This window comes from Protopterus annectens, chromosome 5.part0 (genome assembly GCF_019279795.1).
Source record: "Protopterus annectens isolate FY-2018-M chromosome 5.part0, PAN1.0, whole genome shotgun sequence".
Classification (NCBI taxonomy): Eukaryota; Metazoa; Chordata; order Ceratodontiformes; family Protopteridae; genus Protopterus; species Protopterus annectens.
In genome coordinates, this window is record NC_056735.1 from 166629274 (window position 1) to 166656553 (window position 27280).

Consider the following 27280-nt stretch of genomic DNA (forward strand, 5'->3'; position numbering starts at 1 on the left):
CCGTTTCCATTTTGCGGAGTAAGCTTTTCTAGTAGACGGCCTTCTGGCCTCCAAAATGACATCCTGCACCCTCCTTGGAAAGTAGGGTCTGTTGTGATGCTAAGGAATCTTCCATGTGGCTAGATTGAGTGTTTTTAGCTGACTGTGAAGAGTTTTGAAGCTGTGCTGAGTCAGAAGAGGCATTAGAGGCAGGGTCCATGGTGGGGAATGCGTCAGGCTCCTCAGGAGTGGGTACCAGTGTTGTCTTGGCCAGTCTGGAGCAATGAGAATCATCTTTGGTCTGTCTGCTCTGGTTTTTAATAGAACTTTGGGCAGCAGAGGAAGAGGTGGAAAGGCATAAACTGTCATTGATGTCCAACTGAAAGAGAGCATCCACTCTCCAGGCCTTTGGATGAAAAATCCTTGAGCAGAATTTTGTCAATTGGTGATTTTTGTGGGAGGCAAAGAGATCTATGTCTGGCCTTCCCCATGCTTGAATTATCTCTGTAAAAACTTGAGGATGCAACTTCCATTCTTGTGGATCTGTCATATTTCTGCTTAGGTTGTCTGCCAGCGTGTTTTCCTTGCCTGGCAAGTACTGTGCTTGAAGTTCGATTTGTAAGTTCAGGGCCATGTTCCAAAGTGACATGGCCAGCCTGCATAGGGGGTATGAATGGGTTCCTCCCCATTTATGTACCACATTACTGTGGTGTTGTCCGTCCTTATCAGTAGTTGACCTGGTTGCAGAAGGTATTTGAAAGCTATAATAGCATTTATTACTGCTAGCATTTCCTTTTGATTGATGTGATGGTGCTTTTCTTTTTGGGACCATTTGCCCTGAATGCACCGATCTGTCATGTGCGTCCCCCAGGCGTAGTCAGAGGCGTCTGTTGTGATGACTTGATTTGCTTGAGGCTTGCTGAATGGGAGACCTGTGTTTGTTTGGCATGCTTGAGCCCACCACAGAAATTCCTTTTGAAGACATGGAATTAGTGGTATTATTGTTTCCAAACTGTGGCTGTGTTGAGACCATAGGTTTTTCAGGTACCATTGAAGTTTCCTCATATGCAGCTTTGCACATGGGATTAGTAAGATGCAAGATGCCATGAATCCCAGAGCCTGCAGGATTTTCCTTGCAGTCAGCCTGGTGCAATTTGCTAGTGTTCTGAAGTATTGAGTTACTTGCCCCTGCTTCTCTGGCGTGAGGTAGGCCATCTGGGTGTCTGTGTCCAAGTTGGCACCCAGGAAAATTATTTTCCGAGAGGGTATTAGTCTTGATTTCTTTTTGTTGACTGTGTATCCCAGAGAATTCAACAACATTATTACATAAGCCAGATGTTTTAAAAGTATGTGATTGCTGTCCACTTGGATCAGGCAGTCGTCCAAATAGGGCTATATTTGTATCCCTTGAAGTCTGCAGTAGGCAATTACTGATGCCAGGCATTTCGTGAATACTCTGGGCGCAGTAGATAAGCCAAAGGGCAATGCAGAGAATTGATAATGGGTTGAACCTACAAGAAATCAGAGGTATCTTCTGCAATTTTGTCTGATTGAGACATGCAGGTATGCCTCCTTGAGGTCCAATGTTACCAGCCAAGACTCCTTGCCCAGCATGGGAAGAAGCTGCTGTAGAGTGAGCATCTTGAATTTTGGTACGAGTAGAAATGTGTTTAGAATGGATAGGTCCAAAATAGGTCTCCAATCTTTTCCCTTCCTTGGTACCAGGAATAGTCTGGAATAAAAACCTTGACCTTGTTCGTGAGTAGGTACCTCTTGAATAGCTTTCATGTCTATGAGATCTGAAATTTGTCTTTGTGCCTCTGCCCTTTGATTGTGTGGCAGGTTTGGCATGCCTCTCATTTTTGGAAGGGTGTGAAAAAGGAATCTGTAGCCTCTGTTTATAATGTCCAGGATCCATTTGTCTTTTGTGACAATATGCCAATTTTTTGAAAATAATGCCAGTTTTCCGCCTAAGTGTGCTGCCATTTGAGCCTTGCTTGGCATGCAAAGGGGAAAGTCATTGGGCTTGCTTTCTGAACGTCTGCGAGTTATCCTCACCACCTCTTTGTGTAGGAGCTTGCCACTGTCTGCCTCTAAACAATCCTTGGGATTGCCCTCTGGCACCTGTATCTACCTCTTTGGGGTCTGTCCGTGGCTGGAAAGGACCAATTTTTGGAAGGCCAATTTCTACTGAAATGTGGGGGTTGTACCTGTAGAAAATCTTTCACTGTTTGCATTGATTTAGCCTTTTCCTCCATTTTCCTTAATACCTCCTCAGCATTAGCACCAAATAATAGCTTTGACATGATCTGGTAAGGTTTGTTCCTTGAGCCAGGCAAGTCTACGTATGACTGATCCTGTAACAGCAGCTCTACATGAGGCCTCTAGAGCATCAAAACCACATTGTAAGGTATGTTTACCCACTTGTTCTGCACTATGCATCAAATCCTGCAACTCCTTCAAGTCTGGTTGTTCAGGTTGTGACATTTTACTTCTCAATTGTGATAACAGAAACTGTTGGTACTTTAGCATATGGAACTGACAGTTAATGCCCTCATGGTTAAGGTGGCCGAGGTATATACCTTTTTTCCCCACCTTTCTAAGGATCTGGAATCTCTCTCGGAAGGTAATGGATTTTTAGCAGTGGAGGCGTTAATTCCCTTGGGGCCCTGTGAGATAGTTTCTGGGTCAGCAGCATGGCTTTTGCATAGAAATTGGTGTGAGTCAGGAACCCTGTAGTACCCGTCAGGCTTGGCTGGAGGTAGAGAATCCGGGTTAAGGCAGGCCTCCGAGTACACATCATCTAGTATGTCCAAGACAGGAGGTATAGCCAGAGGCCTGTGCTGAGGTAGCAAGAGAAATCCCCTAAGCCTTTTCTTGGAATCTGAATAATTTTGGCCTTCCCAGTGGAAGTGTTCCCTTAAGGTATGCAAAGTTTCCCCAAATGAGTAATCCTCTGGGGGGGGATACAGAGGGAATGGACTCCTCTGCATCAGAGTCTTCAAAAGGGGAGTAAGAATGTTCTGCTCATCAGAGTGCTCTGATATAATGGAGCCCTGATCAGAGGAGGGGGATTCTTCCTCCACTCTGGGCCTTTTGTCCGGTGGGGGTTGAGAACCCCCGATAAGAGTAATTAAATACTCAGCCATTTTAAGCATCTGTTTTTTTAGGCATGGGGCCTGGAGATGGGCCCTGTGTAGCTTGTCTCTTAGAATGCATGGCTGCTTTAGACTTAGTGAAAGCCTTGATGGAAAAAGAAGAGGAAGGTCTGAAGACACCTTGAGAGGAGGTAGACCTGTCCACATTTTGAGATTCACCGCCAAGAGTGGCTTCGGTATCTGTATTCGGAGTGTGGGCTGAGAAGCCTGCAACCTCGGGCACAGGAGACACTGCCAATAAAGTGTCGTCGGTAGTCAGGGGCTGCGTAGGCGCCTCGCTGAGAACCGGACCACCTGTAGTCGGCTTTGGCATGGTGTCGGTAGAGGCCGCGGACCTCGTGTGTCGGTCCTTATCTTTGCGCTTTTTAGACAAAACTGGAGTGGGAGTATCCGACGACATAATATAGTTAATTTTTTTGCCAAAATAATGCTGGGCGAACTCCGCCCAACACTTAATGGTGCGTTTGTTGAATGTAGCACAAAAGCGACAGACCGAGACGTTGTGGTCTGGGCCTAAACAAGGAATACAGAGGGAATGGAAATCCTTATGCGGTATTTGCTTCCCACATGAAATACAATTATTAACTTTGTCTGACATCGGTCTGAGGCAAGAAAAGTTTCTCCAACTGGGTACTTGGCTTTCAAGAAGACTTCGATTGCAAAATTTTCGTAATTTCAGGAGCTGGCCGACGGGCACTTGCGAAATGCTTCTGCTTCGGGCACCGCGCGGCAAGAAAGACTGAAGAAAATGGCGTTGGCTGGTTCCTTTATACCCGTCGCACTGACGTCAGGGAAGAAGTGACTACAACCGATGCCGGACCTAGACTTTGGAATTCGGCCGACCGAGGACCCGCCTGACGGCAGGAGAACCCATCTGTTATGACTGCAGCTGGATGCATGATGAACATCCCTGTAGTATCTGTCTGGCTTAACAGGAGCTGGTGGTAGAGAGTCAGGAGATAGGCAGGACTCTGAAAATACATCATCCACAATGTCTAAAACCTGAGGGATAGCAAGGAGCCTGTGTTGAGGTAATAAAAAGAAAGTTTCTGAGACTTTTCTTGGATTCTGAGTAATCTTGGCTCTCCCAGTGGAAATGCTCCCTCATAGTATGCAGGGTCTCCCCAAAAGAATAATCCTCAGGAATAGAGTCTGAAGGGATAGATTCTTCAGAATCCTCATAGGGAGGAAGAGAATATTCCTGTTCAGTAGAGGAATCAGAGGAAACGGAAACCTGATCTGACGATTCACATTCTATCTCTTGCCTAGGCCTCTCTTATCAGGAGGGGGATGGGAACCCCTGATCAAAGAAATTAGGTCTTCAGCCATTTTAAGCATCTGTTTTTTAGGCATGGTGGCCTGTCCAGGAGAATGCTGTAATTGTTTGTCTTTAGAGCTGCTTTAGTCTTTGCCTTTGAAGCTGAAGTTGGTTTCACATATAACTGTGTAGGCCTGAAAACACCCTCAAAAGCAGATGCCTGCTCAGCGGCTCTGGACCCATCTGAGGGAATAGTTTCTGAGTATCCAATACCTTGAGTGTCCAGCGGCCTAGTCAGCTCCACGTGGGAGTTGGAAACGGCCTGTGGCTCTGAGGTAGCGGGCGTCAGGGGCTGCAAAAGCGCCTCACTGAGAACCGGCAAAGCGGTGATAGGCCTAGTGGAAGCCTAGTCGGTTTTGGACCTCTGATGCCGGTTCTTTTCTTTTTCTTTGCGCTTTTTATAAACTCCGGTAGTCGGCTGTTCTGACTGCATTATACAATTGAATAGTCTGCCAAAGTAATGAAATGCAAAATCATACCGACGCTTAATAGTGCGTTGGTTAAATCTAGCACAAAACCAACAACTAGCAACGTCGTGGTCAGGGCCTAGGCAAGGAATACAGTAAGAATGAAAATCCTTATGAGGTATTTGCTTCCCACAAGAAATACGATTATTAACTTTTTCTGACATCTGTCTGGAGCAAAAAAAAGTTTCCCCAATGGGGTACATAGCTTTAATGAAGACTTCGGATCTGAAATTCGAATTTGAAAATCTCAGGAGTCGGCCAACTGGCACTTGCGAACTGCTTTTGCTTCGGGCACCGCACGGCAAGAAAGACTGAAGAAAATGGCGTTGGCTGCATCTTTTATACCCCTGGCGCAGTGACGTCAGGGAGGAGGCGACAGCAACAAACGCCAGATCTAGACTTTGGAACTCAGGCCAACTGCGGGTAGCCTGCCAGCAGGATAACCCCAATTGTAATGACTGCAACAGTGAAACATGATGAACATCTAGGACTGCAACAGTGAATACACTCAAACATCTACATTTATGGTAAGTGTACAGAACTGTACTATGTTCTTAGTGTTTCACTGTTGCAGTCATCACACTTTTGTAGATTCCCAAAGCTGAAGGATGGAGGCAGTCAAGAAGAGTTAGGGCTGGCTAGAATGCCCTGCAGGACTGCTGTTGCAAAATCTGCTCTGGATTTGGAAAAGATAGGCAGGTGGTAGTGCTTGGTGTAGGTGTGCACAGAACTCCGGGTAGCAGCTTCCAGAATGTCCCTGGTAGGGACTCCCTTGCGAAATGCTGTAGAGGTAGATGTAGCCCTAGTGGAATGTGTTCCAACCCCCTGAGGGGTTGGTTTCCCATGGTGCTTGTAGCAGAAATGGATGCAATGTGCTTTCCATTTAGAAATGGCTTTGCCCTCTGCCCCTGTTGCAAAGCTGACTAGTAACTGGTCTGATTTTCTGAAGGGCTTAGTGCCATCAATGTAGAATCTGATCTGTCTGTGCACGTCCAAGGAGTGAAGGATCCTTTCCTCTTTATTTTGAGGATTAGGGAAGAAGGTTGGCAAATGTATGGATTGGTTGAGAGCCACACTGGACATCACTTTAGGCATAAAGGAAGGGTTTCTCCGGAGGAAAACCCTGTCAGCATGGAAAATAATGAAGGGTTCCACAGCCATAAGTGCTTGCAGCTCAGGCACTCATCTAGTCACTCATCTAGTCGAAGTGAGGGCCAGCAGCAATGCTGTTTTCCAAGAGAGGAATTTTAATTCTGCTGACGCTGCAGGCTCAACGGGGGGGATTGTGAGCTTTTCCAGTACAAGGTTAAAGGTCCCAAGCAGGGGTGGGTCCTCTCCTTGGTGGCCTTAAGTTTTTTGCCCTTCTCAGGAACTGTTTGATAAGAGAGTGTAAGAAGAGAGGTGACTCAGTGTTGTAATGAGCTGAAATGGCTGAGGCATGTATCTTAATGGAAGAGAAGGACAGGCCTTTGTGGAATAGATCTGCCAAGTAATCCAGTATTAGAGGCAGGGAGGGCAGAGTTGTGTCCTCTCCTTCAGACAGACTCCAGGAACAGTACCTTTTCCACTTATTCAGAGGATTTTCTTGTACTGGGTCTTCTGGCTTCCAGAATGACATCTTGCACCAGCTTGCTTAGGGTTGCTGGGGGAGGATTCAAGGGATAAGCCAGGCTGCAAGATTTAGGGTTTGCAGTTGCAGATGCAAAATCTGTCCCGCCTGCTGAGAGAGCAGGGTAGGGTTCTGGTGTAGGTGCCAGGGTGGCACTGATGGCAGGCTGCACAGGAGTGGGTACCAGTGCTGGTGTGGCTAGTTCGGGGCAGAATTATCCTTGGTCTGTCCTGTCTTATTTTGAGTAATACTTGAGAGAAGGAGCAGAGGTGAAAAGGCATAAATTAAGAGATTTACCCACTGAAAAGATACAGCATCCACTTTCCAGGCCCTGCTGTGAGGGTTCCTGGTGCAGAATTTGCTGAGCTGGTGGTTGCAGGGGAAGGCAAAGAGGTCCACCTCTGGGGTCCCCCACTTCTGAATCAGAAGGTTGAAGGGTGCTGGGCTCTAATTGCCACTCATGTGGGTCAAGGAGATTTCTGCTCAAGTCTGCCAGTGAGTTTTGTTTGCCTGGCAGGAATTGAGCTTGAAGATGGACTTGCATGTCCAAGGCTGTGTTCCACAGGGCCATGGCTAACCTGCAGTATGGTTAAGAATGGGTTCCCCCCCTGCTTGTTGATGTACCACATAACTGTGGTGTTGTCTGTTTTCATTAGTAGTTGTCCTGGAGAAAGTAGGGATCTGAAAGCGGTCAGGGTGTTCTGCACAGCTAGCATCTCTTTTTGTATGATGTGCAGATGAATTTGACTTGGGCTCCAGTGACCCTGAATGCATTTGCCATCCATGTGTGCTGCCCAGGCATAGTCTGATGCATCTGTGGTTAGGGTCTGGGCAGCATGGGGTTGACTAAAGGGCAGTCCCTTGTGGTTGCATGCTGCTGCCCACCAAAGAAACTCTGTCCTTAGACAGGGTATGATAGGAATGACTGTTTCCAGGTCCTGAGAATGTTGGCACCAAAGACTAAGTATCACTGATGTTTCCTCATATGCAGTCTGGCACAAGGAATTAGCAGGATGCATGAGGCCATGAACCCTAGGGCCTGCAGTATTTTCCTTAGCTGGGTTCTGGTGGCCATTTGTTTGAAATAGTCTGTCAGACAGACTTATTTTTCTGAAGTGAGGAATGCCATCTGGGATGCTGTGTTCAAGCTTGCTCCCAAGAATACAATCTTTTGACTGGGCACTAGTTTTGATTTATTTTCATTGATGGTGTACCCCAGGGATGTGAGAAGGTTTTTTACAACTGTCAGGTGCTGCAACAACAATTGCTGACTGTCTGCCTGAACCAGGCAATCATCCAAGTACGGGTAAATTTGGATATTTCTCTGCCTGCAGTAAGCAATAGCTGGAGCCAGGCATTTTGTGAATACTCCGGGAGCAGTGGATAAGCCAAAGGAAAGTGCAGAGAACTGATAATGCATAGATCTGACCCTGAAACGTAGATAATTCCTGCATGACTCACTTATAGGGATGTGCAGATAGGCTTCTTTTAAGTCTAGGGTGACTAACCAGGCATCCTTGGCTAGCATAGGCAGAAGCTGTTGCAGGGTAAGCATTTTGAATTTTGGTACCACCAGGAAGGTGTTGAGAATTGAAAGATCCAAGATTGGGTGCCAAGAGCCCTCTTTTCTGGGTACCAGGAAAAGTCTGGAATAGAATCCTTGACCTATCTGTTCCACTGGAACCAGCTGAATAGCCCTGATAGAGAGCAGGGATAGGACTTGGTTTTGTGCCTCTGCCCACTGGTTTGGAGGAAGGTCTGGGAACCCTTTTGGGGTTGGCAGAGAATGGAAGTGGAATTTGTACCCTTGGGATACAATGTTGAGGACCCATAGGTCTTTTGTGATGGACATTGAGTTTTTTGCATGAAGGGCAAGTTTTCCTCCCAGGGGCACAAGCAATTGGGCAGAGGTGGAGAGTGGAGTAGAGAAGTCATTGTGAGTTCTTTCCGTAAGGAGGTGGCTTACCACTCCTTGTTTTGGGGGTGGGGGCACTCCATTGCTTAGATCTCTGCATACCCTGAGACTGTAGTCTGGGTGGTCTGTTTCCCCTGGGTCTAGTTTAAGATGGCCTGTAGGGGGCTGGAAAGGACCAGTGTTTTGAGGGGCAATGCCTACTGAATCTAGGAGGCTGTACTTGTAAGAATTCTTTAGCTGTCTATATAGATTTAGCTTTTTCATCCATCTTTTTAAGAACCTCTTCTGCTTTGGTGCCAAATAAATTGTCCTCGTTTAAAGGAGCATCTAGTAACTTTGACTTGACATGGTCTGGCAAGGTATGCTCCTTAAGCTAAGCATGCCTTCTCAGTACAGAACCAGTGACTGCTACCCTGCAAGATGCTTCTAGGGTGTCAAAGCCACATTGTAATGTATGCTTGCTGACTTGGCTTGCAGAGAGCATAAGCTCCTGCAATTCTTTATTTTCTGCACAGTCTATAAAGGTTGCTACTTTTTGCTTAACTTCCATAATATGTTGCTGGTACTTCAGCATGTGAAACTGACAATTCAATGCCCTAATGGCAAGAGTTGCAGAGGTATATACTTCCTTACACCATCTGTCCAAAGCCCTGGAATCCCTGTCCAAAGGGGTGGGATTCTTGGCTGTAGTTGTCTTGATACCTTTAGGCCCCTGGGAAATTATCTCCGGGTCAGCAGTAGGATTCTTGAAAAGGAATTGTGGATGTCGGGTACTCTGTAGTACCAGTCTGGTTTGCTAGGGTCAGGACATAAAGTGTCAGGAGTTAGACTGGATTCCATAAAAACATCATCCACAACATCTAGGACAGGTGTTATTGTTAAAGGTCTGTTCTGAGGCAACTCTAGAAATTCTCTGAGTCTCTTTTTGGACTGAGGATAGTCTCATCATTCCCAGTGGAAATGCTTTCTTAAGGTATGTAAGGTTTCACCAAAAGAAAAATACTCTGAAGGGGAGCAGAAGGAATGGATTCTTTTGCATCGGAATCCTCATAAGCAGATAAGGGCATGTCTTCACATCAGAAATCTCAGAGACATCGGACTCCTGGTCTGTAGAAGCTGAAGGGGACTGAACTCTGTCTCTTAGCAGGGGAAGGCAGACTTCCCCTAATCAAAGTAATAAGGTCTTCGGCCATTTTAAGCATTTGTTTTTGTGGCATGGGTGCAGGTGCATGCGCTTTGGTAGTCAGTTTTCTAGGTGTAATGCGTACTTTAGGCCTAAGAAACTCGGTAGCTTTGGTTAAAAACGTCATCTGAGTCTAACATCGGTTGAGCAAAGAACTGCCTCAGAAGCCGGTGCCTGTTCAGTGGCTCCGGACCTATCCAAGTTAGACACATCCGCAGGTTTCATAGTCAAAGAGTCTCGCAGCAAACTGGACTCCGAATGCGTCTCGGTAGAGGCCTGCGAATCCACTGAAGTGGAGCTGCGAAGGCGCCTCACTGAGTACTGGCGACTAGCTTAATGGAAGCTTCATCGGTAGTTTTGGACCTATGTGGTCCCTCTATATCCTTACGTTTTTTTTCCAGAATATTGGTAGTCGGCTGGCTTACCGAAGCCATTTAAGAATACGGAGATAGAGAGCGAAATAATTTAGCAACGAGAGCCCGATAACGAATGGTTTGGGCGTTGAACAAGGCACAAAACCGACAGCGAGGTACGTCATTGTCTGGGCCTAAACAAGTGACGCAGTAGGAATGAAAATCTCTGTGTGGTATTTGCTTTCCAAAGGCAAGGCAATTGTGAACTTTTTCTGACATCGGTTAGAGCAAGAAAAAAGGATCCCCAACAGGGTAATTAGCTTTAGAAGACTTCAGGATGATTCAATTTGTAAACAAAAACTCAGGTAGTGGCCGACCGGCACTTGCAAACTGCTTCTGCTTAAGGCTCTTCAGCAAGACTGACTGATGTAATGGCATCGGCTGCCTGCTTTTATACCCCTGGGGACCTGTCATCAGTCCTGCAGTGACAGCATCTGAAGCAGAAATACCAAGTCTCTGGTATTTGGGCCGACTGAGGGCTACCTGCAGGCAAATAACCCAAGTGTGATGACTGCAACAGTGAAACACGAAGATAATCAACAAAGATGTGATTAGAACAGCAAGTGTGTCTATTACATCAGAAAGTCAATATTCGGTATTTAAGCTGAAGACCAACAGTTTAATGAAGGCAATGAAACAACTCACTTTCCTGCTCTATAGTGAAATTCTTCTTAGCAAACGTCTTCAGGTAGAAGGACAGCTACATTAATAAAGGAGCTAAACTAAATGTAGCTACAACAGTGATACTAGCTTGAATAAATCTTACAGGACTGCTAGGTGAACGGATCCTACATGACCCCAAGTTAACTTTGGCACCAATGAAAGTGCAGTTAAGGTACTCCCTTTTAACACTGACAAGTGACTGGGTCCATGGAAAAACATTCTGATGCTCTTTTGAGAGCCAGAAAAATAGTAGTAACCTTCCTCAAAGTACAGTTGTGTACACTTACCATAAATGTAGATGTTAGAGTGTATTCACTGTTGCAGTCATCACATTTGGGTTATCTGCTTGCAGTAGCCCTCAGTCGGCCTGATAAAGTCTTGGGTCCTGCGTCGGTTGCTGTCTCATCTTCCATGACGTCAAGTAGTCAGGGTATAAAACATGCAGCCAACACCATTACATCAGTTTTTCTTGCCCCAGAGGTCAGGTGCCCCCCTAACGAGAAGCAATTAAATATATATATATATATATATATATATATATATATATATATATATATATATATATATATATATATATATATATATATATCTATGCAAGGTTATACCTCCAACAAAAAAGAAAATGCACCAAAAAGATTTTAAGCATAGTAAAGGAGAATAGACGTATAGCCAAAAGAAGTCAGGGGGCTGGAGGGAGGGTAACCAGGACTGCAACAGTGAATACACTCGACCATCTACATTTATGCTAAGTGTACACAACTGTACTATGTTCTTCGTGTCTCACTGTTGCAGTCATCACATTTGGGTAGATTCCCAAAGATAAGGATGGGGGAGGAATTTAGATAGAATTAGGACCAGTTACAAGGCCCTGCAAGACTGCAGTGGCAAAGCCAGATCTGGATTTAGAGAAAATTGGCAAATGATAATGCTTGGTGAAAGTATGTACAGAACTCCATGTAGCAGCTTCTAGGATGTCCCTGGTAGGGACACCTCTGAGAAAGGCTGTAGAGGTAGATGCAGCCCTGGTTGAGTGTGGTCTTATCCCCTGTGGGACAGGATGTTCATCGTGTTACCCTGCTGCAGTCATCGCACTTGGGTTTATCCTGTCGTCAGGCGGTCCTGCAATCGGCCGGAATTCCAAAGTCTTGGTCCGGCGTCGGTTGCTTTCGCCTCTTCCCTGACGTCAGTGCGCCAGGGGTATATATAATGCAACCAACGCTATTTTCTTCAGTCTTTCTTGCTGCGCGGTGCCCGAAGCAGAAGCAGTTCGCAAGTGCCTGTCAGCCAACTCCTGAGATATTCGAATTCGAATTTCAGACCGAAGTCTTCTATAAAACTAAGTACCCCGTTGGGGAAACTTTTCTTGCCTCAGACCGATGTCAGAAAAAGTTAACAATTTTATTTCTTGTGGGAAGCAAATACCTCATAAGGATTTTCATTCTTATTGCATACCTTGCCTAGGCCCAGACCACAACGTCACTACTTGTCGGTTTTGAGCTAGGTTTAATAAGCGTACTATTAAAAGACGCTTTGATTTCGCACAACACTACTTCGGTAGGAAATTTAACTACACCACGCCGTCGGAGCAACCGACTACCGGCGTGCACAAAAAATGCAAGGATAAGGACAGACAGCCCAGGCCTAAGCCAGATTCCGAGGCCTCGGCTGATCCAGTCTCCGGTCCTCCGTGAGGCTCCGACGCAGACCCTGACTACCGCAGATCGGGAACCCGAGACCGCTACAGGACTTTTGGCGGAATTCACCAGGCCGACGCAGCTATTTAGTTCAGGCCCATCTGACGACATTGCTACAAAAGACTTCGGTGCTGCAGAAACGCCATCGGTTTCTGAAGGCGTTTTCAGACTGACGACTCTCACCATTAAAACGTTTTCTAAGTCGAAGACTCCTACTAAATCTAAAAGGACTGCACTTCAGTCTCCTGTTCACGGCCCTATGCCTAAGAAACAGATGCTCAAAATGGCTGAAGATTTGATTTCTCTAATCAGGGGTTCCCAGCCCCCTCCTGACAAAAGGCCTAGACAAGAGGAAGATTATGCATCCTCTGAACAAGTGTCCATTTCTTCAGACTCCTCTGAGGACCAAGATTACTCCTTCTCTCCTTATGAAGATTCTGATGCTGAGGACTCTATTCCCTCAGCGTCTCCTCCTGAAGACTACTCCTTTGGGAAACTTTACACACTATGAGGGAACATTTTCACTGGGAAGGTCAGGATTACTCTGACTCGAAGAAAAGGCTCAGAGAGTTTCTTTTACTCCCCCAATACAGACCACTAGCCATCCCACCAGTTTTGGACATTGTGGATGATGTTTATTTAGAATCCAGTTTCAACCCAGACTCTCTACCTCCTGCTCCGGCTAAGCCTGACAGATACTATAGAGTGCCTGATTCCCACAAATATCTTTACAAAAGCCCTGTAGCTGACCCAGAGACCATCTCGCAGGGTCCCAAGGGGGCTAAGGCTTCTATGGCAAAAAACCCAGTACCTTCTGAGAGGAATTCCAGAGCACTAGACAGGTGGGGGAAAAAGGTTTACACCTCAGCCACAATAGCTATGAGGGCACTGAATTGCCAATTTCACATGCTTAAGTATCAGCAACTCCTAATCTCTCAGTTAAAGCAAAGAATAACCACTCTCCCTCAACAATCTGAATTGAAAGTAGTACAGGATCTGTTGCACGCCACTTGAGCAGGTGGGCAAACATACCTTACAATGTGGGTTTGATTCTTTGGAGGCCTCCTGCAGAGCAGCTGTCACTGGGTCTGTTATACGCAGGCATGCTTGGTTAAAGGAACAAACTCTGCCTGGTCATGTTAAAGCAAAACTACTGGATGCTCCCTTACAGCAGGATGTTCTTTTTGGAGTTAAAGCAGAAGTTTTAAAGAAAATGGAGGATAAGGCAAAATCTATGCAGACAGTCAAAGATTTCCTACAGGTACAACCCCCTCGCTTCAGCAGAAACTGGCCAACAAAAAATTGGTCCTTTCCAGCTACTGACAGACCACAGAGGGGTAAATACAGACGCCCAAGGGGCAGAGGACAACCACAAGCCCAGTATAAACCTCGCCAATGGGGCACTACAACACAGAAGGGAGGAGAAGACAGGTCTCAATCCACCAGAAGGCAAACTCAATGACTTGCACCTCATCTGGCCAAGCAATACTCTCTTGGCAGCCCCCTTGGGGGGAAAACTCACTTTTTGCAGACAACTGGCACATTGCCGCAAAGGACAAATGGGTCCTAGACATAATTTTAGGAGGATACAGATTCCACTTTCACACCTTGCCAATGAAAAGAGGAATGCCAAACCTGCCACAAAATCAATGGGCAGAGGCACAAAAACAAATTACAGCTCTCATGGACATGAGAGCCATTCAACTGGTACCTACTCGAGAGCAAGGCTAAGGATTTTATTCAAGACTCTTTCTAGTGCCCAGAAAGGACAATGCCTGGAGACCAATTCTGGACCTTTCAATTCTAAACACTTACAAGTACCCAAATTCAAGATGCTAACACTACAGCAGCTACTTCCCATGTTGGGCAAGGAAGCATGGCTAGTAATGTTGGACCTCAAGGAGGCATACCTGCATGTCCCTATCAGACAAAGTTGCAGAAGATACCTCCGTTTCACTGTAGGCTCAACCCATTACCAATTCTCTGCACTGCCCTTTGGCTTATCTACTGCGCCCAGAGTCTTTACAAAATGCCTGGCACCAGTAATTGCATACTGCAGACAAAGAGGAATTCAAATATATCCATACCTGGACGACTGTCTCATCCAAGCAGAAAGCAAAGACATTCTCTTACATCATCTGGCCTTTGTAAAGCATCTACTGAACTGCCTGGGGTACACAGTAAACGAAAAGAAGTCAAAATTAGTACCCTCACAAATAATGACATTCCTGGGTGCCAGCTTGAATACAACAGCCCAGAAGACTTATCTTACTTCAGACAAACAACTACAACTGACTCAATATTTCAAGACAATGGCGACAAAGACCCAATTAACTGCAAGAAAAATTCTGCAGGCCTTGGGCTTCATGGCATCTTGCATACTAATAATACCATTTGCAAAGCTGCATATGAGGAAATTACAGTGGTACCTAAAAAGCGTATGGTCTCAACACAGCCACAGCTTGGACACAATGATATCTCTCATTCCCTGCCTACAACAGGAATTTCTATGTGGTCACAGGCATGTCACCAACAACAGTCAGCCTTTCACCTTGCCCCCAGCCAGGCAAACTATCACAACAGATGCTTCAGATTACACCTGGGGGGCACACATGGCAGGACAATGCATTCAAGGCCTATGGACTGCAGATCAAAGAAATCTGCACATAAATCAAAAAGAGATGCTAGCTGTACATAAAGCTCTGACAGCCTTCAAGGATCTATTACATCCAGGACAACTTGCAATAAAGGCGGACAACACCACAGTAATGTGGTACATAAACAAGGGGGTACACATTCCTACCTATGCAGGCAAGCAATAATCTTATGGAACACAGCTCTGGCTTACCAGGTTCAGTTACAAGCTCAATTCCTGACAGGACAGAAAAACACATTGGCAGACGACCTCAGCAGAAACATCAAGGATCCTCACGAGTGGAAACTAGATCCACAGATATTTGCAATGATAACTCAGAAATGGGGCCTTCCAGACAGACCTGTTTGCCAGTCCTCAAAACTATCAACTAACAAAATTTTGTACAAGGACATTTCACCATCAAGCTTGGAAAGTGGACGCACTCTCTTTCAGTTGGAAAAACCTGACAGTATATGCCTTCCCCCCCTTGCCTCTCCTCACAAAGGTTCTTCTGAAAGTCAAAAAGGAGAGACCACGAATGATTTTCATATCCCCAGACTGGCCATGCCAGCACTGGTACCCGCTATTGAGAAATATGGCCCACAGCCCACCATGGATATTGCCTCAAATCCCCCATTTGCTCACACAACAAAACAATCAGATTCTTCACAGTCAGATCAAAACTTTAAATCTGGCTGCATGGCAAATCAACTAAACATCCAACCAGCTCCTCTTTCCCAAGCAGTTCTGGATGTTATTCTGGAAGCCAAAAGGCCAAGCACCAGGAAGGCTTATTCGGACAAATGGAAAAGGTTTTGTGCCTGGAACCAAGCTAAAGGCCAAGACGCAATTCAGCCTCACATTCTACAGTATTTAGCTGAGATGTTGCACAAAGGACTTTCTTTTTCCTCCATTAAAATCCATGCTTCAGCGATTTCAGCTCACTACAACACGGATCCACCTTTATTTTCACATCCTCTTCTAAGGCAGTTCCTTCGAGGAGCAAAAAACATTAGACCACCCAGGAGAGCTCCTACACCAACATGGGGCCTCAATTTTGTTTTGGAAAAACTAACACTACCTCCCTTTGAACCAGCTTTCTCTGAAGATCTTCAGTTCCTATCATGGATGACTGCCCTGCTCCTAGCAAGAGTCTCAGAGCTACAGGCACTAATGGCAGTGGAACCTTTCCTCTTTTTTCATCGAGAGAGTTTCTCTACGAACTAATCCTTCCTTTATGCCTAATGTGGTTTCCAGTGTGACTAAATCAGACCATCCACTTACCCACCTTCTTCCCAAATCCACAGAACAAAGGTGAGAGAGACTCCTGCATTCCTTGGACATTCACAGGGAACTTCGTTACTACTTGGACAAAACTAAGGCTTTCAGAAAATCTGACCAACTCTTTGTATCCTATGCTACAGCTTCTCAAGGGAAGGCTATATCAAAGCAAACCATTTCTAAATGGATAGGTCATTGCATACGTTTCTGCTATACCCATCATGGGAAACCAGTCCCTGCTAACATACAGCCTTTCTCAGGGGGCTTCCAACCAAGGAGATTTTAGAAGCTGCAACTTGGAGCTCAGTACACACCTTTACCAAACACTATCACTTGCCTCTTTACTCTAAGACCAGGGCGGGCTTCGCCACTGCAGTTCTGCAGGGCCTTATAGCCTCCACTAACCCTCTATGATACCTCCCCCCTTCCTTAGCTTTGGGATTCAACCCAAGTGTGATGACTGCAGCAGGGTAACACGATGAACATAGTACAGTTTTGTACCTACCGTAAATGTAGATGTTAGAGTGTTCACCCTGCTGCAGTCCAGGTTACCCTCCCTCCATCCCCTCTGATCTACTGGCTAAATCTCTTCTATACCTTACTGATGTATTTGCTTATAGCTGAAGGGATTTTGTGTTTGTGCAGAGGTTACTCCATTTGGTTCTAAATTCTGACCACCTTTTTGGGGGGCACCTGACATCTGGGGCAAGAAAAACTGAAGAAAATTGCGTCAGTTGCATTATATATACCCCTGGCGTACTGATGTCAGGGAAGAGGCGACAGCAACCGACGCCGGACCAAGACTTGGGAATTCCGGCCGACTGCAGGGCCGCCTGACGACAGGATAACCCAAGTGTGATGACTGCAGCAGGGTGAACACTCTAACATCTACATTTACGGTACGTACAAAACTGTACTTCTTCCATGGTGCTTACAGCAGAAATGAATGCAATGGCTTATCCATTTAGAAATGGTTTGCTTTGAAATGGCCTTCCCCTCTGCCCCCTGCAGCAAATGCCACCAGCAGTTGTTCAGATTTCCTTTGAGGTTTAGTCCTAAGTAAAATCTAAGTTGTCTGTGCACATCTAAGGAGTGCAGTATCCATTTCCCTTTGTTCTGTGGATTAAAAAAGAAGGCTGGCAAATGAATGGACTGATTAAGAGCCACACTGGATACTACCTTGGGCATGGAGGGATTGGTCCTGAGGGACACCCTGTCCACATAAATGATGAAAGGCTCCAATGCCATAAAGGCCTGTAATTCAGATACCCTTCTTGCTGAAGTGATTGTTAAAAGGAAGGCTGTCTTCTAAGAAAGGTATTTTAACTCTGCACTTACAGCTGGCTCAAAAGGAGGTAGAGAGTTTTTCCAATACAAAGTTAAGGTCCGAGGCTGAAGATGGGGCTCTACTGGGTGGCCCCTCTGAGGAACTGCTTGAGCAGTGGATGAGAAAAGGAGGGTGGTTCTGTGTTGTAATGAAGTGAAATGGCTGAGGCATTAATTTCGATGGAGAAAAAAGAAAGGCCCTTATGAAGCATCTCAGTTAAGTATTGAAGAATCTGAGGTAAATTGTGTGCTGCTGTGCATATCCCTTGAGTTTGGTTCCAGAAACAGGATCTTTTCTATTTTTCAGCATAAGAAAAATCGTACTAGGCCTCATTGCCTCCAAAATGACATCCAACACTTATTTACTGAGGGATGGTAACGGAGAGATTAGGTAATTAGCCAGGCTGCCAGGTTCAGGGTTTGAAGTGGAGGATGCAGAATATGGCCCTCTTGCTGGGACAGCAGGGTGGGGGTCTGAGGCAGGTGCCATGGGAGCAGTGACACACCATTGTAGTTTCCTCATATGCAGTCTTGCATATGGAATTAGGAGAATGCAGGAGGCCATGAACCCAAAGGCTTGCAGTATTTGCCTTGCAGATAGCGTTTTTTTTTTTTTTTTGTGGCCATTAACTTGAAGTAAGCTGTGAAATGAATTTGTTTCTCTGGCATGAGGAAAGCCATCTGGGAAGTTGTGTTCAAGTTTGCTCCCAGGAATATAATTTGTTGACAGGGTACAAGATGTGATTTCTTTTCGTTTATGGTGTACACCAGACAAGTTAGCACCTTTTGTACAAATGTCAGATGATTCAAAAGTATGTCCTGGCTTTCTGCCTGAATTAGACAATAGCCCAGGTATGGGTATATCTGAATATTTATTTGCCTGCAAAATGCAATGACTAGAGCTAGGCACTTTGTGAATATCCTGGGCGCAGTAGATAAGCCAAAGGGAAGGGCAGAGAACTGATAGTGCATGTAGCCTGCTTTGAAGCATAGATATCTTCTGCAAGATTCCCTGATTGGGATGTGCAGGTAGGCCTCCTTTAAATCCGTTGCTGTCAACCAGGCATCCTTGCCTAGCATAGGAAGCAAATGGTGAAGAGTTAGCATCTTGAATTTTGGGATCACCAAAAAGGTGTTTAGGACAGAGGACCAGGATAGAATGCCATGAGTTGTCTTTTCTGGGTACCAGGAAAAGTTTTGAGTAGAAACCTTGTCCCTTTTCCTCTTCTGGTACAGTTTGAATAGCCTTTATACTTTAGAGAGTACTTGCTTTTGAGCCTCTGGCCACTGATTTGGGGGTAGATCTGGCCTACCGCGTGGGGTTGGTAACGTGTGGAAGTGAAATCTGTATCCTTGGGATACTATATTTAAAACCCATTTGCCCTGGGTAATGAATTCCCAGTTTTTTGCCAGCAGAGCAAGCTTTCCCCCCTAAAGGAGCAGTCAACTGAGAAGGGCTTGGAAGTTTTAAAGTTAAGTCATTTAGACAGTGTACCATAGGGGGAAGTCTTACTACTCCCTGATTTGGAAGTGGGAGCCCCCCCATTGCTTAGTCCTGTGCGTACCTTGGGACTGAAGCCTGGGTGTTCTGCTGGTTCTGGGTTTGGACTGAAGGCCTGGAAGCGGCAGGAAAGGACCAATTCTTAGAGGGCCAATGCCTACTAAATCTTGGAAGCTGTACTTGTAGGAAATCCTTAATAGTTTGCATATATTTAGCTTTTTCCTCCATCTTTTTAAGTACTTGCTCTGCTTTGTTGCCAAACAGGCAGTCCTGATTTAAGGGAGCGTCCAGAAATTCAGCTTTAACATGATCTGGCAAAGATTGCTCCTTAAGCCAAGCATGTCTTCTAAGTACAGACCCAGTGACAGGAGCCCTTCAAGATGCCTCTAGTGAATCAACCACCTTGCAAAGTATGTTTTCCAACTTGTTCAGCAGAATGCATTAAATCCTGTAAATCCTTATTTTCAGCACAATCAGGAATCATTTTCTGTTTGAGCAAACCAATAACATGCTGCTGATACTTTAACATATGAAACTGGCAGTTTAAGGCCCTAATGTCCAAGGTTGCAGAAGTGTATACCTTCTTACCCCATCTATCCAGTGCCCTGGATTCTCTATCAGATGAGGTAGGATTTTTGGCAGTAGTAGCCTTAATGCCCTTGGGTCCCTTTGAAATGGTCTCAGGATCCGCAGTAGGATTTTTAAAAAGGAGCTCGTGTCAGGAACCCTGTAATATCTATCAGGTTTTCTGGCAGTAGGAGGCAGAGAGTCAGGGGCCAAGCTAGATTCCGAAAAGGCATCATCAACAATGTCCAGTACAGGGAGGATAGCTAAAGGCCTGTGTTGGGGCAGGAGTAAGAAATCCCTAAGCCTCTTTAGAATCAGAGTAATTTTGGCTTTCCCAGCGAAAATGCTCCCAAAGCGTATGCAAGGTTTCACCAAAAGAGAAATCCTCTGGAAGGGAAGCAGAGGGAATAGAGTCCTCTGCATCAGAATCATCATAGGTAGATAAGGGTAAATCCTGGTCATCAGAGGAAACAGAAATTTCAGAATCCTGATCAAAAGTATCATAAGCAAATTTAGTCCTAGGTCTCAGAGGGGGGAGGTTGCTGATTAAAGTAATAAGGTCTTCAGCCATTCTTATTTGATTTTTAGGCATAGAGGCCTGACCATGAGGTCTGGGCGTCGGTTTTCTAGGCATAGATAGAGTTTTACGCCTTAAAGAAGAAGATGGCGTTGGTTTAATATGCAAGTCAGTAGGTCTGAATACACCCTCAGGAGCCGGTGCCTGCTCAGCGGCTACAGACCCATCCAAGGTAGAGGCATCCACAGGTTCCACAGTTGAAGCATCTTGTGGCATACCAGACTCTGAATGTGTCTCAGTAGAGGCCTGCGAATCTGAAGTAGTGGGTATCAGGGGCTGCGAAAGCGCCTCACTGAGTACCAGCGAACTGGTGACTAGCTTAGAAGAGTCGTCAGCAGCTTTGGACCTAGGTGGCCTGTCTCGGTCTTTATCTTTGCGGTTTTTTGGAATGTCAGTAGTCGGGTGGCTTACCGAAGACATATCGGGATAACGGAACTGAGTACCAAAATATTTAGAGGCGTAAATATACCAACGACTACTAGTTCGTTGTTTAAATAAGGCACAAAACAGGCAGCGAGGTACGTTGTGGTCAGCGCCTAGGCAAGGAATACAGTACAAATGAAAATAGTTGAGTATTTGCTTTCCACAAGAAATACAATTATTGACTTTTACTGACATCGATTAAGAGCAAGAAAAAGTTTCCCCAACGGGGTACTTAGCTTTAGTTGAAGACTTCCGTTCTGAAACTCTAAAATGAAAATTTCAGGAGTCGGCCGACCGGCACTTGCGAACTGCTTTGGGCAACGCAGAGCAAGAAAGACTGATGTAATGGCGTCGGCTGCATGCTCTATACCCCCGACTACCTGACATCATGGAAGATGAGACAGCAACCGATGCAGGACCCAAGACTTTGATAATCAGGCTGACTGAGGGCTACTGCAAGCAGACCCAAATGTGATGACAGCAACAGTGAAACACGAAGAACATCCACAGTTGAAACTGGATGTAAAATTTTCAGGTCTTCTACTGTTTCAACAAACTTCACCACCTCATCCTTTTTTCTTGTGTTTCACATGAGACAGAGTTCTGCACTTTTTATATGGAAAGGAGAAACTAAAAGATAAAATCTAAGCAACAGTTGCATTCAGTAAAGTAACTAGTCAGAAGGGCAACTGTTTACTACAATTACAGTGCCTAGTCTTTACAGATCTTAATTCAGAACAATATTAAAGGAAAACTATAGTCAAGGATAAGCAACTATGCAGATGAAACTACTTCCTGTACAAGTACCAGAGTAAAGCACCAACAGGAAAAAGGAAATAAGGAAGGTTTCTAGTAAAGGTGAATACATACAAGTGCCTCGCATACAGACTAGAATGCTAGCAGAAGACCAACACTGGTCTTGATAAGGACAAAAGGCACAAATAGTAGACACTACAGCTGGGAAAAACACACGGTGGGAAGATCCAATTAACTGTGACAGTGGCTCTATATGAAGTTAATACATCTACACAGTAGGTAACAAGTGGCTAGAGGTACTAAAGCTTCTAAAGGTTTCTCAACTGTCCTGACATCAGCAACATCCAAAGGTCAAAGGTCTGAATAAATAAAATGTGCTATCTGCTGGCTGAATTAGAAAGCTACACCAGTACAAAAAGCCCCCTCCTCCAATTTTAATCAAATACTTTTGACAAGCTGCATCAGGCAAAACAAAAGGTATTAATAAATTAAGTTGTTCCAACATGAAAATTACAGGGAAACTCTGATCCAAGAAACACAAATTAAGAGGCATCTATTCAAACTTACGCTCAGTGGCAGAAAAGTTGACAATGCACTCATCTGATCCAACTTTGTTGGATACTCTGCAACGGTAGATTCCTGAGAAGTCTGTTGACACATTTTTCATAGAAAGTGTTCCAGATGTTGAATCTGTAAATAACACAAAACAAATCTTAGCTGGCTATTTTCAAACCAGAAATGCAAATAATGAAACCATCAAATGACAAGCACACACACTCATGGTACACTGGATTCAGTACTTTACATGTCAATAATCACACTGTGCAGCTGATCTGTCATAGGGATGGACAAATAAAATTCTGACCATTTTAAATAGCGGTACTTGTAGCATTCAGTGCTTAACCCAAAGAACTGCTCTGGCAATGCAATATGTCCTCAGACTCTCAAGTGCTCTCAATACAGTGGCAACCATCATTTTCAAGTTTCAAAATTCACTCGGGTAGAAATAACCCCATCCAAGACAACTAACAGAATGATTAAAATACAGTGTGTTTACAGTACTCCGCAGGATTAACAGAAAATTGTCAGCTACTAGAGAAAATGAAACGTGATGGGCACAATGTGTGGGACAGTAAATAAACCATCAGGACAAAGCAATTACTCTGCAAGTATGAAAGGTATGGTGGCAATTCACATGGCGAGTATTCAGAGCACCCCACCCATGCAAAGGAGCACAAAAACAGCTATCAAGGAAAAATGATTCTGTAGCTGAAAGGAGAACCGCACCCACAGGCTCATGTTTATTTCATCATGGTTTGGCGTTTCCTACATTTTACCACCACTCTGGGACTATTTACAGATTTTTAAATATTTTTGTATGTAATTTTGGAGTCTGACCACATTGGGTCTGGCATCAAAGTAATTCTGATTGTTTAGGCTGCCTCTAGCTATCCCACAACACAGTGCTTGTCTGTAAAAAAATTACATCACACAGGCCTCTTTCTTTCTCAAGCTCCTGTCACTGCATTGATTTCACATGCATACACTGCTGCCTTTCAGTCAGTTAGTTTTAAGTAACATTTCGTGCCATTCAATGACTACTTAAAATACAAACCGTGCAAATGCCACAGAACAGACTTTCAAAGTGCTTTTTACTGTGGCTTGTTTTTAGAATGGCTAAACTGCAGTCTTTTGTGAAACCTGACTTGTACTACTTTGACTAGTCTCCCATCCCCCTTCACACCTAACTTCCCTAGGTGTCAAAGTGCTAAGGGTAATTTGAGCTGTTACTTGCTGTGACTGAAAGCTCACAGCAGCAGACTTGACTCATGTACAGTTTTGTTTTCTAGCCTTTTTCTGTATGGGAAGGACCAGGGAGCTGTGACATCACAGCATGGGTGGGCTTTTAGGACAGTCGTGGTGATGTCAGTTTGAAGAGGGAAACAGTAGATTTACAATATTTTAACTGCTGTATTATTTTTATTCATAGCAGGGACAATAAATAGGGAGAAAAAGAACAGAGAAGTTGAGCATTTAATAAAATCTCATTGCTGTTCTTCAAGTTTATCACAGAAGGTAACTTGCTTAGTCAATCTGCAAAAGGTAGGCATTTGCAATACTTCCTAGCAAATGCATATCTTTCAAAAGAGAACATACCACACCATTACTCTGTTTGCATAAATGCACTGTGATACTTAGGAAAGTCTTTACCTGCTATGAAATAAAAGAAAACGTGCAAAACAAGCAAGTGAGCAACTTTTATAATGCTGACAAACATTTAGAAGATCACTGCACCTTTACTAAAAGTTAAGGTGCATCAATTCTTATTAATTGCTTCCTCTATTAGAGAGACTGTACCTCCTGAAATCCAGAATGTATTCCACTTCATCTGGTTTATCAGGAAGGCTTCCACAGCACTAAACTATTAGAACTTAACTTCTGTCAGCCCCAGTTTGGTAATTTTTTGTTATTCTCAGAAGTGAATGCACCCTCTGCCAGCACATGCCACAGCATTCCATATTAGTCTATCAGAATATGCTTACACCCAGCATCCATCAGCTCAACCTCATCTCATTTAGCTAGTGCAACCCTAAAACAGAAAGTGGAAGGTATGGGAGCAAAGAATATACTAAATTATACAACTGGCACAGAGAAATGAAAATTCAACCACAGGACGGATATGCTGTCTAAAAACAAGTTAGCAAGAGGAATATATTGGTATGCTTTGTTGTTTTTATAAAAGTGTGTAAAAGTTAGGTACTACACAATATATTTCTTATAAAACTGAAATAAACATGGTTTTAAATGTATTATGTTTTATAGTTGTGGAATAAGCTGGTTACTATAACGATGTTAATTGGAAGGGAGGGGGTTTTAATTTGTGTGCTTATTTAAGTGCATAAGATGTGAATTAAAAATTTCTAATGAAGTCCTGGAAAATTTGAGGACAAAAGCACTAAATAAACATGGTTGCCTTGGGTCTGGCATACTTTTCCTACTCTTTGTTTTATTAGTGTGTATTTGTGATTAAACTTACAAGTAAAGCAACACTCTTGATACAAGTCTTAAGAAGTCATGAGTTCCTCAGAAGAGGGGAGGGGAATCTGAGGAACTTCTTAGCCAGGCTAGTTTCTGGTCAAAAATCTGCCCATCAATGTAGCAAGCCTGTTAGTAATGAAGGTAATGTCCTAATGAGGACATGATTTTTCAAAAAGAGGGTGAATATGCATAATCGTTTTGAAGGACTGTTCTGCCCCTCTGTATCATAATGATATCTGCAAATGTCTGAAATATGCACTGCAACTGTGGAAATTCATAAATGTATGCAGCTCAAGGCCACATTCATGACTGAAATTTAACGGGGACTTCTCTCCATCTAGGACAATCTCTTGCACTCAGCAAAGTGACCAGCTAATACGCTGCTTCCTGGTAGTTTGTCAGCTCCAAGATTCCAGATCCCAGTTAAAGCAGCAGTAAGGAGTCCAACTATGGAGTTGAACCAAGATTCAAGGCAGCTGTCCCAGCCTAAGACAGATTCTTTCCCTGAAATGGGGCAGTTTCCTGCTTTGCCAGAGACTCCAGAGCCAGAATTCACACACTGCTTGACCAGCAGGACCACAGTGCACTAAAAATTCTTTGGAGTCTGCTTGGGGTATAAATGATGTTGTTGTCTTTCGGCTTTTCCCGGTTAGGGGTCGCCACAGCGGACCTCCGGTCCGCTAATGACTGGCAGTAGAGTTTGACGAACGCCAAGGTGCCAGCTCGACATTCAACCTTCAAAGGTACACCCATTTACGCATGTCTTTCGAACGCCCACCCAACCACGGGGAGGACATGCAGACTCCACACAGAAGGCACTCCCCGCACTCCAGCCGAGAATCGAATGGGAGAACCTCTTGCTGTGAGGCAACAATGCTACCGCTGCACCACCGCAGATGTCATATATACCTAGAAAAACACTTCCAAAAAATCTAAATCTTCTAGACTTTTTTTCGCATATTTCAGAACCACACATAAAGTGGCTATAAGTGTACACACCCCTGTTAAAATGTCATGTTTCTGATATAAAAAAATGAGACCACAATAAATCATTTCAAAACTTTTTCCACCTTTAATGTGACCTATAACCTGTACAATTCAATTGAAAAACAAATCTGTTAAGGAAAATATATAAAAAATAAAAAACGTACAATAAGCTGCTTGGATGTGTGCACACTCTTAAACTAATACTTTGTTGAAGCACCTTTTGCTTTAATTACAACATTCAGTCTTCTTGGGTACACACCTGCCATCAATTAAACAGACTTTGATTAACCCCAAATAAAGTTCAGCTGTACCAGTAGGCTTTTCCTGACATACACTCAGTTGCCTGCTACAGCAAAAGCCATGGTTCACAGAGAGCTTACAAAACATCAGACGGACCGCATTCTTGAAAGGCATCACAGAAGGGTACAAAACAATTTCCACAGCATTGGCTATACCATTGAACACAGTGAAGACAGTCATCAAAAAGTGGAGAAAATATGAGAACAGTGATGTTGCAAAGAACTGGACGTCCCTCCAAAACTGATAAAAAGACAAGACAAAAACTGGTCTGGGAGGCTGCCAAGAGACCTACAACAACAGTGAAGGAGCTGCAGGAATTTCTGGCAAGTACTGGTTGTGTACTACATGTGACAACAATCTCCTGTATTCTCCATATGTCTGACCTATGGGGTAGGGTTGCAAGACAGAAGCCTTTTCTTACACAGAAAAGCATCCAGGCCCTGCTAAAATTTGCAAAACAATACATCAAGTCTCCCAAACATATGTGGGAAAATGTGTTATGGTCTGGTGACACCAAGGTTGTACTTTTTTGCCACAATTCCAAAAGATACGTTTTCCACAAAAACACTTCACATCACCAAAAGACCACCCCCCATGGGTGAAGCATCATACTTTGGGGTTGATTTTCTTCAACTGGAACTGGGGCTTTAGTTAAGGTGGAGGGAATTATGAACAGTTCCAAATACCAGTAATTTTTGGCCCAAAAACTTCAGGCGTCTGCTAGAAAGTTGAAGATGAAGAGGAATTTCACCTTTCAACATGACAATGACCCCAAGCATACATCCAAAAACAAAAATGTCTTCACCAGAAGAAAATTAAAGTTTTGGAATGGCCCAGCCAGAGCCCAGACATCTGTAGGGTGACCTGAAGAGGACTGTGCACAAGACATGCCCTTCGCAATCTGACAGATTTGGAGCGCTTTTGCAAGGAAGAGTGGCCAAATATTGGCAAGTCAAGATGTGCCATGTTGATAGACTCCTACCAAAGAAGGCTGAATGCTGTAATTAAATCAAAAGGTGCTTCAACAAAGTATTAGTTTAAGGGTGTGCACACTTATGCAAACAACTTATTGTACATTTATTTTTTTATATTTCCCCCAAAACAGATTTGTTTTTCAATTAAATTGTACAGATTATAGGTCACATTAAAGGTGGAAAAAGCTTTGAAATTATTTATTGTGGTCTCATTTTTTTACATCATAAAAACCTGGCATTTTAACAGGGGTGTGTACACTTTTTATACCAACTGTATGTCTTCCCGTTGTTTCTTTGCGAGTTACTTATCCAGTCTCTTTCCAATCTTTTCTAACCTCTACTGACCAATTCCTATTATTGTGCAATATTTTACATGCCCTAATTATCCCTTTAATAGCAACTTCTGTTAAAAATTCCTTTAAAAACGCTACCAGTACATGTGTTTTGCTTAGGGAAGCAAAACTGACAGGGATAGGGGCATCCTATCAGGGATTAATATCAGAGTATAGGCAGTT

At 44.2% G+C, this 27280-nt stretch overlaps 1 protein-coding gene across 1 annotated transcript in view; it reads right to left on the bottom strand.

The window, feature by feature from the left end:
- The window catches only part of CXADR (CXADR Ig-like cell adhesion molecule), a gene marked incomplete in the record, with an annotated part of 696415 nt that overhangs the window by 164016 nt on the left and 505119 nt on the right, over positions 1 to 27280 (bottom strand). The window contains 1 exon segment of the mRNA XM_044072195.1: positions 22033 to 22155. Coding sequence (XP_043928130.1) covers positions 22033 to 22155 — 123 coding nt within the window.